The 9622-nt window shown below is 35.7% G+C and overlaps 2 protein-coding genes across 2 annotated transcripts; one reads left to right on the top strand and one right to left on the bottom strand.

The window, feature by feature from the left end:
* The first annotated feature begins 3312 nt into the window (after positions 1–3312).
* LOC113322747 (LIM domain-containing protein WLIM2b-like) lies at positions 3313–5580 on the top strand. Its single transcript, XM_026570890.1, has 5 exons — positions 3313–3748; positions 3926–4025; positions 4119–4153; positions 4294–4383; positions 4943–5580. Exons 1-5 carry the CDS (start codon positions 3614–3616, stop codon positions 5198–5200), a joined length of 618 nt encoding a protein of 205 aa, XP_026426675.1. The 5' UTR covers positions 3313–3613; the 3' UTR covers positions 5201–5580.
* A 954-nt stretch (positions 5581–6534) lies between these two features.
* Positions 6535–7535, bottom strand: LOC113322748 (17.8 kDa class I heat shock protein-like). The gene has a single exon (XM_026570892.1). It carries the CDS (start codon positions 7297–7299, stop codon positions 6802–6804), a length of 498 nt encoding a protein of 165 aa, XP_026426677.1. The 5' UTR covers positions 7300–7535; the 3' UTR covers positions 6535–6801.
* Positions 7536–9622: the final 2087 nt, after the last annotated feature.

Here is a 9622-nt window from a genome sequence, read left to right as displayed (position 1 = left end):
TTTCTTTTTCCTTTCTTTTTTCTTATGCAACCAGCTTCGGTTGTTGATATGATTGATCGTGCATTTGGAGTTAGGTACTCTCTATAGTTTGGTAGTATATTTGTCATTATTTTGTGAATATACAGCTTGCATCCAAATATCTCAGGGCAACCAATACATTGCAACTTAAACTTTTTCTATTTTTTTTAATACCAAGCAAAGAAATTTAATATATTATAATCTTTCCGAAGAAAAAGAAAATCAACATTATCTACATATTCCAATATCGCATTTGTAATAATAGTTGAAGAATATGCGAACAAAACCTTAGAAATTCTGTAGATTCTAGTATGTTTAGCAATTTTACAAGTTGGGTTTATTACATTGTTTACTAATAAACTTATAATTCCATGAAAGATGATTGCTTGACATAACTTTAGTGTCTAATATAATAGATTGATTCTTCTATATGTGTTATTTTTTGAAAATTTTAAAGACGGCCTCAACCACCAGTTGTGTGTCCATCTCAAAATTATAAAAATCGCAATTCTAGATCTTCCATGCATTGCATGGCTGCTTCACATTCTGCTACCTCAGCATTTAGGAGTCCATCGGCATAGAAGCACCTTGTTTAGATAAATTCTCCTGCAAAATTCGACAAATTAGTCCACAACTAAAATGAGTTATAAAATCAATAATTTTGAAAGAAGGATCACAACAAACTGAGCAATATAGACTAGTTGGTGGCGTCTATCTAATAGTGGGCTAGTACTCGAGATATTTTGAGCACCAATGAATCCTTTCTGCATCATTTGACCCTTTTCATTTAAACTGATCCACAAAATTTAAGATGTCATTTGAAAAAAAATGAGGTTAACAGAGGTAATTATAAAACAACCGTACAAATCCAAAATCAAGGAAAAAAGTATAGTAAGTTTATGCCACATACGCAATGTACTTCGGATAACTATGTCTCAGTTTACAACTATGACCTCGTTATTAAAAAATGAAATTTTCAATTTTACGATTACATACTCCCTCGCAAAACATATAAATTTCAAGATGCTCAAAGTCAAAATCAAATAGGTTATATTTATCTTGCTTATCCCAAATTCCTTGTTTCTTTTGTTATTGTGATAGGATGGAAGAGTTGCTCATATACAAAAAGTGAACATAAATACACGAATAAAAAAACAAAAAGGAAATCCAATTACCTTCGCTTCACCGGTTTGTACTAGTAGTGTTGTGAATCCCATCGACATTAATCTTCAAAACACCATAACTACAATTAGAGTAGCATTACTAAACAGGCACGAAACTACACCGAGTCCAGAGGGGACAACGACCACCCTTAGAATCTCCTAATTACATATTAGGCTTTACCTAATTATCATTTTGGGGTTGGAAGTATTTATAGATTTGTCCCTCCTTAACTTTATATATTACTTAAAAGAGCCTTAAATCCTATAAGATTTTATTTATGTAAATTTTACTATACTTACTTTAAAACCTACTGGTGATAGGCATTATGGTATAAAACTCCGCTTAAATATCAATATTACGTAACAATGAATGAAAAAAATCAAAAATTATCTTAAACGTCTCATAACTTATCGGGTATCTTGATGACATCATTTGAAGGAAAAAACAACAACTTGAAAAAAATGCGGCCATCGGTCGCTTATTTTCACGTCATTGCTACATTAATGATACATACTTGTCCCCCCATATAATAAATCCTGACTTCGTCTTTGTTACTAAGCGCATTGTACCAGAGAGGAAAGCCCTTATCACCACCATCAATAACGCATCCATCCTAAATACCACACATGAATAAGATCACAATCTTCATACAAAAGTATCCATTACAACCAACAACGATCATTATTGTTCAAATCATTAACTCCAAAGATTCAGAGAAGACCTCACATCCCTAACTTCAAAACCAACCACACCTTGGCTGTCGCCTAAACCCGCTAGTGTACCAATGTAACAAAGTCAAATAACTCATAAAAAAATATCATTAGCAAAAAGAACAAAGTCTCTGTTACTAAGCGCATTGTACCAGAAAGAAAAGCCCTTATCACCACTATCAATAACATATCTATCCTGAATACCACACATGAAGCAAATCTCAATCTTCATACAAAAGTATCTATTACAACCAACAACAATCATTATTGTTCAAATTATTAACTCCAAAGATTCAAAGAATACCTCACATCCCTGACGTCAAAACTAGCCACACCTTGACCATCGACACCAAAATCAGCCACTTTTTGGACACCATTTTATTTTGACGGAATTTAGGTTTTACTCTGTTTTCATTTGTTGAATGAGGTAATTTGTTATCTTTGCCTTCGTCTTGCAATTCACGGATATCATCAGTTGCATCTTAATAAATTTATTTTGTCGAAGGACAAACAGAAATTAATAATAAATTATGAACATTTAGTAGTTGCATGGTATACGAGAAAAAAATACTAAATTCGCGTATATGAAATAGCAAAAAAGATTCTAGCAAAAAGATAGAAAATTAACGACTGATTAAGACGAAAAAATTTAACATAATTTTCATCGATATATGATTTTTTTCTTTTCTTTTTTTTCCAAGCATATGATACTTCTTTTCTCTCTTTCCTTTTTTATATTTTTTTTGGAGCATTGGTACTTCTTTTGTAATAAATATAGTATGATACTGTGAATGAGAATAGAACAATCGCAAGAAAAAAAAGGCAACCTTTGAAAGAAGCCATACCAACCGCTCATCTTGATACTCATAAGATAAGAAGAATGTCTTACTCGAGGCTTTTTAATTGAATCCCATCATTAACTTTACCTATACAAACAAATGAGATAACCTGATACCCTGTACAATGAGAAGACGGTATTAGTACATGACCTGTATTCCAACAAACAGAATACAGTCTACTTGAGCGTATTCAGTATTCTACACCTTGTAATACACGATAATACACGTGTGTATGCAATAATGACCTGTACTTCCCACAAACAAACTATAATACTCCCGGAGGACGACTCTATTGATGAAATACTCCGAAGAAACCGCAGTTTTGATTAGTTGAAAGCAGACAAATCCAGCGCCAGAGAATGATGACTACCCACTCTTTCCATTCCATACTTCACCTTTCTCTACAACTCCATATATTCACCAATTAGAATCAGACACGTACTCAAAATAACCTCTTAACCCCACATCCAACCGTCAAACACCACTCGATGTATTTTATTCCAAAAATTCTTGAAACATGGGATAAAAAGAGTTAGATATTTTAACGTTTATTCTTCCAACTAGACCCACCTCATCTTACTTTCCCCTTTCTTCTTCTTCCTCTGTTATTCAAATTCTCTCCTCCTCCTGTTGCTACAGAAAGCTCACATAAAGACTCCACCTAGGGTTTCATTTTTGATCTACAGACTTTTCCTCCCAAATCTCCTTCGAGAATTTCTTCTCAGTTTTGAAGGAATTCTAAAGAAGACATTTTTGGTTGGGAAATTAAAATCAGAAGAAAATTTGGTGATTTTTTTTTTTTTGGATTTGATTGTAGGCGATCGAAGCGATCCTTAAGTTAATTGATTGAGAGGTTTAGGTTTGGATCTAAGGTTTGAAAAGATGAATTTCACAGGTACACTTGAGAAATGTAATGTTTGTGATAAGACAGTTTATGTTATGGATCAGTTACAAGCTGATGGACTTTCTTTTCACAAGTCTTGTTTCAAGTGCAGTCATTGCAAAGGAACTCTAAAGGTACTTTCTTCTTTTTTTCCTACTAAAGCTTCGATTTTTAGTTTTTTTTATCTAATTTGTGGAAATCAGTAGTTTTGTCAGCAGATCTAGATGCTCAATTATTGCGATTTCAGTGAATTCTACTTTGCCCCAAACGATTGTGAGTCTTATGCTATGTTTTGATTTCATTTCTTCCAGCTGAGCAGCTTTTCGTCGATGGAAGGAACCCTTTATTGCAAACCTCATTTCGAACAACTCTTTAAGGAATCTGGGAATTTCTCTAAGAATGTCGTCTCATGTATGCCTTTGTTGTGCCTAGTTTTACCCTATGTTTAATCATATTCATCTTCCTTTGGTTTCTGTCTAATTAGTGTTGTTGGATCTTTTTCAGCTGTAAAGTCTGCTGAGAAGTTGACAAGGAATTTGGTAATTTAATCTCTTTAACGTTTATAAGTTATTATCGTATACCATCGATTGGACAATATAAGCTTTTGGATCTCTTGGTGAGGCCTAATTCATTAAGTTCATTGTACTGTTTTTAATGGTCATTATTTGCTTGATTACAGTCTAGATCACCTAGTAAAGCTGCTAGCATGTTTTCCGGTACACAAGATAAATGTGCAACCTGTGGAAAGACTGCTTATCCACTTGAGAAGGTACAATGATACATTCTTGAACGTTTTCATTTTGCATAGATTTTCATAAACTTTTTGATTGTGAATGCTCATCTTTTCTTCTCATTCGCCCCATTATATGTTAGGCCTTGATTGTGTGTAAGTGACCTGCTCGCGGACCATTACTTATGTTTATGGTGTTTCATTACTGCAATCTCCCTAGGGTGATGGTATTCCTGACTGTCTTGTTGTTTTACCAAAGACTACATCCAGTAGAGCTTTAAGTTGGTATTTTCAATATGAACTAGATTATATCCTCTGCTTGGAAACCCAAGGTTTGTAGCTGCTGACCCATTTTCAGTCCACAGTTACCCTATCCACTACAGTTGTGTTCCAGCTCAGAATCATCAACAATTAAGAAAATCAAGACAACCACTAGAAGCTTTTAAATGTTTCAATTCCTTGTTTTGTTTTCTCCCTCAAACTGCGTTAGATTCCTAGAAAGGAAAATTGGTTTTCAATTGGCAGCCTTTTCATTGAACAGTAAAACCATATACTAATTTGATGTCTTTGTCTAAACCTGTGCTTGTACTTTTTCTAGGTGACTGTTGAGAGCCTGTCGTATCACAAGTCTTGTTTCAAGTGCAGTCATGGTGGTTGTGCGCTTACTCCATCAACTTATGCTGCTCTTGATGGCATTCTTTACTGCAAACACCACTTCTCCCAACTCTTCAAGGAGAAGGGAAGCTACAACCATCTAATTAAATGTGCTTCAATCAAGCGTGATGCAGCAGCGGCAGCAGCAGCAGCATCAACCCCAGCCCAAGCCAAACCCGCCAGTGTGCCAGAGGAAGCTTGACCGCTGGTAAAGGGATCATATTTTGCATTGAGCATGAGAAGAAGAAAGCGGTTGAATTGTCCACTTTAACAGAGGTCATGTTTGTTTTCTTTAGTTTCTAAATCTGGTTGTGTTGTTGTTGTGTTTTAATGTTTGCTTCCATTTTCCCATCTCACATTCTCTATCTATTGCCCTCTCTATGGGAAAATGACAACCTTGGATTTCTGTTTCAAAATCATATGGTGTTGTGCATTTGAATCCGTAGGGATATATTCCCCCAGGCGATTTGAGATACATATATGCTGTGTCCTGTTACTGCAAATGTGATTGTTATATTATTATTCAATCAAATGTAACGCCAAAAGACATGGGTTTGTTCTAAATTTTTCTGTTCTTCAGCATTACTGGTGGTTGATGATCTCTACAACATGCTTGTAAATTGTAATCGCAAATGCCTCACCTTGTAACTTAAATGGAAAACAATGAATTGTTCTGCAAAAGCATTCTGCTTATATTGTAAGCTAAGTAAACGATAATAAAGCATAGTTTAGATGATAAGAAGCTTATGACTTACGAGTAAGATTCTTTGAAGTAAGGGTGGATATGCACAAAGGAAGGAACAGTATAACTTGTGGATTCTTTGAAGTATTCATGGTTGTAAATGCCTGAAGCTGGGGATGCAAAGTCTCCTGCGAAGCAGAGGATTGACCTGAGAACACAAAAAACTTTCAGCGAAGGCTACTTTCCTTGTGAACCTGCAGTGATGAAAAATAATGTGTCGAGAGAAAATCTGACTTTTGGTTGGAGATTCTGAAGAGAAAAATTGTTTAAATGTGAGCCTGCAAAGGTAGTGAGGAAATAATGTTGACATCTTGCTGTCATGGTTAGCACATTTTCTCTTAATGACTGCCCACTATGGAGTTGTTTGTTCTCTAGTAATTAAAAAATACGCCTCTGCAGATGGTATGAGCCAGACTGGAGTTGAACAACTTGGTGTCCAGACTCTCTGGCAGTCTGTCAGGTTTTCCTCCATTGGCAGTAACAAGAATTAACCCAAACTAATAAAATGAATATCCAAAATTGATGGGTAAATCAAGTCATCTCCTTTCAGTTCCTTTCACCACTGTGGGTGCAGACCTGCACTTGCAGCACACTTTAGCTGCTAGTAGAAAGCTGCCGAGTAAATACAACATCACCAAATGGTTCAAGACATTACCCCCTTCCCACCCTTTCCAGTCTGCAGCTGAGTTTTGAAGTTTGATTTGTGATGAAGAGAAATATGGCTTATTGTGTTGTACCAGAGTCATCTTTATGGAGTTTGCAAAGGGTTTTGATCAAGCAAGGAACCAACAATATAAAGAAAATTAGTAATTTGACTGCAATTAAGAACAAAGATTACAAGACCAAAGACACCAGCAACCGATTTGGTACCCAAAGGTAACAAAATCAGTAACAACACCACCACTAACTTATTTATTTATTTTGAACAACAGCAGTGACACTAATAACAGACTGATAACACAAGATCAAAGACACAACCTATCCAGCCAAATATTGAAAACACTACACCCTGAAACCATGACCAAAGGGCAGGATCACATTTTGCTGTCAGTGCTGAAACTCTAACCAGAAATGTGAATAGATTTCACTTCAGGCTTCTTCTCTTCAACTTTGGGAACAGTCACAGTGAGCACTCCGTTCTCCATAGCAGCTTTAACTTCATCCACTTTCGTGTTCTCGGGCAACCTAAATCTCCTCAGGAATTTGCCACTGCTGCGTTCGACCCTATGCCATTTATCATTTTTCTCTTCGCTTTCTCTGCTCCTCTCTCCACTTATCTGCAGAACTCTCCCTTCTTCAACTTCGACTTTCACTTCCTCCTTCTTAACGCCGGGCAGATCAGCTCTAAAGATATGTGCTTCTGGGGTTTCTTTCCAGTCAATTCTAGTGTTTGCTAATTGTGATGTTTCTTTGGATAATTCAGAACGAGGCATGGATAGTGCAGATGATGAGGTTGGGGATGAGAATGGGAAGTCCTGGAATGGATCCCATACGTCTAGAGAAAATGGGTCGAAAACGTTGGTTCTTCTGTTGCCAAAGAAGTTTGGAATGATCGACATTTTTAAGAAGATCAGGTTGAATTAGAAAATTAGGAATCAAAATTACTGATGAAATGAAAATTGATTGGCTTGGCTTGCTTGCAGTTGCAGTATTGATTGATGATTTAATTAGATGGTTTTGCCAAGCTTATTGCATCACATACTTATAGGGATTTGTTAAGAGATTTGTTCCTTCACAATTTATTGCTACCCCATTCCTGATGGTGCGAGAACATCTGGGGAAATCTAGAGGCTTCTTTTCCATTTTTGGGTTTGAAATGATCATATGTTTAAAAAGATTGTCTACCGACTACCGGCTCCTCAGAGCTTCTACAACCTTCTGAACATAATAGGTGGGCATGTGACAGTGGACCTGCTTGGTTGGGGTGGTTATTGGCCCAAATTATCTTTTTTATTTTTTATTATCGGCCACATGATAAATCTTACAAGATATCTAATTTGAAACTATTTAAACATGAGCCACACTTATCTGATTAAAATACTTTTCCCACAAACTACAACATCTAGAAAAGAGAATAACACTTTTTATAAATCAAATCAGTAGGAAAATACAATGTCAATTTTCACAGACCAACCCAGATAAACAAGTCGATATATACATGAATACAAAGTGAATGTGCTCACTTTGACCTCCAAATCTATAACACCAAACTTAATTAGCTTTTTGCCTCAAGCCGCCCTCAACTATGTGGAAAACAAAACAAATATAACTTAAATATAAAAAATGCTCAGATAAAGATAACGATAAGATGTCGAATCTATCTACCGTGAGGGTACAACCAACTGTCGAGGTTTATCAAAAAACTATCATATCATCTCAAACAATCTTTCGCGGGTCACCATTAATTTGGATTGCCCCTTATGGGACCGAAAAACTCATCAATATGGTTCTTAACCAAGAAGATTTGAAACACAACTGATAAATAGTTCGCAAACATCGTTAAATACGAGTATCCAAAAAAGCATCAACAAATATGGATTAATAAACCATAAAAATGAAAGCAATCTACCTTAGCTTTCCCGAGCAAAGACCACAAATACAAATGATTATTAAATCAAAGAGCTAGACATAAACTATGAATCATTAAGTTCATTCACACACACCTCAATTACTCATCGGAATTCATTGATTCTTAGCTACTTTTAAATAAGACAAGAGAAGCTTTCATATAAAAATTATGAGGAAAAATAAAAGTTCAAGAACAAATCGAAATCACTCTAGTACAACCTGTTAGTGCAATTGCTTTAGAAAAATTACAGCTTTGATAGTCTACACTTATTCATACATACCTCGTTACTTATTGGAATTCCTTGGTCCTTAGCTCATTTTAAAGAAGAGAAAATAACTTATCATATAAAAAATATATGAACAAAAATAAGAGTTACATGAACTGAGAGAGATGTTATCTAAAAAACAGGGCATAAAATTGTTTTCAGGAATCTTTGAAATGCTTTAAATTAGGGTTGTCAATGGGTCTGGGTCCTCCCGGGTACCACTAGACCCGGACCCTACTTATAAAAGTCAGGTCCGGTTCCTAGATCTGTGGACCTAGAACCGGACCTGTTTAAAGTCCCGGGTACCCATCGGTTCCAGGTACTCATTAGGGATTTGGAGAAGTATAAAGAAAATCTTAAAACTTAATTTCTTTCTCTTTTTAGCTTGAATCTAAATTATTTTTATAAAATTTAATATTGTATCTTTATTGATGTACCAAATAAAGATTAAATGTAAGAAAAAAATGAAAAATGAGAAGAAAAATCTAAGCCAAAACTAGCAAAATGCTTATAATTTTGCTAAAGGATGAATATCCGGCTAATCAATACCGTGGATACCCGACGAGTATTACCCGTTTGGACCCATTAAGATTAGTGTCCAATCGTGTAATTACACGTCGAGTCTTAAGTTGTTAATGGGTCCAACTTTAGGACCCTGAACCGGTACCGGGTAATGGGTGCCCATTGATAGCCCTACTTTAAATTGAGTTTCAAGAGGAAGTAGCGATCAATTCCAATAAATTTGTCGATGACAAAATATAGTATTTACCCTAGAACTAACAGCTAAATAGTAATATGGCTGAGATGTGAAATAAGTCTCGAGGTCAGATTTCGAAGACATCAATGAGATATCCAAAGATCAATCCATAAGTTTCCAAACACAACAGAGACACGAAGATATACGCAGAAGACTTGAGTCCAGATGCAAAGCTAAGAAAAATCTGGATGTTGTCAGTTGACTGAAGACCTGAACAGCTGGAAGTTATCGACATAGATTTGTCCCAGGTCCGAGCAAGTGCAAGGCGGGAAAATATTATTAGGTCCCATC

Source organism: Papaver somniferum, chromosome 11 (assembly GCF_003573695.1).
Source record: "Papaver somniferum cultivar HN1 chromosome 11, ASM357369v1, whole genome shotgun sequence".
NCBI lineage: Eukaryota > Viridiplantae > Streptophyta > Magnoliopsida > Ranunculales > Papaveraceae > Papaver > Papaver somniferum.
Note: the sequence above shows the minus strand (reverse complement) of the source record. Positions and strands in the feature narration are given on the sequence as shown.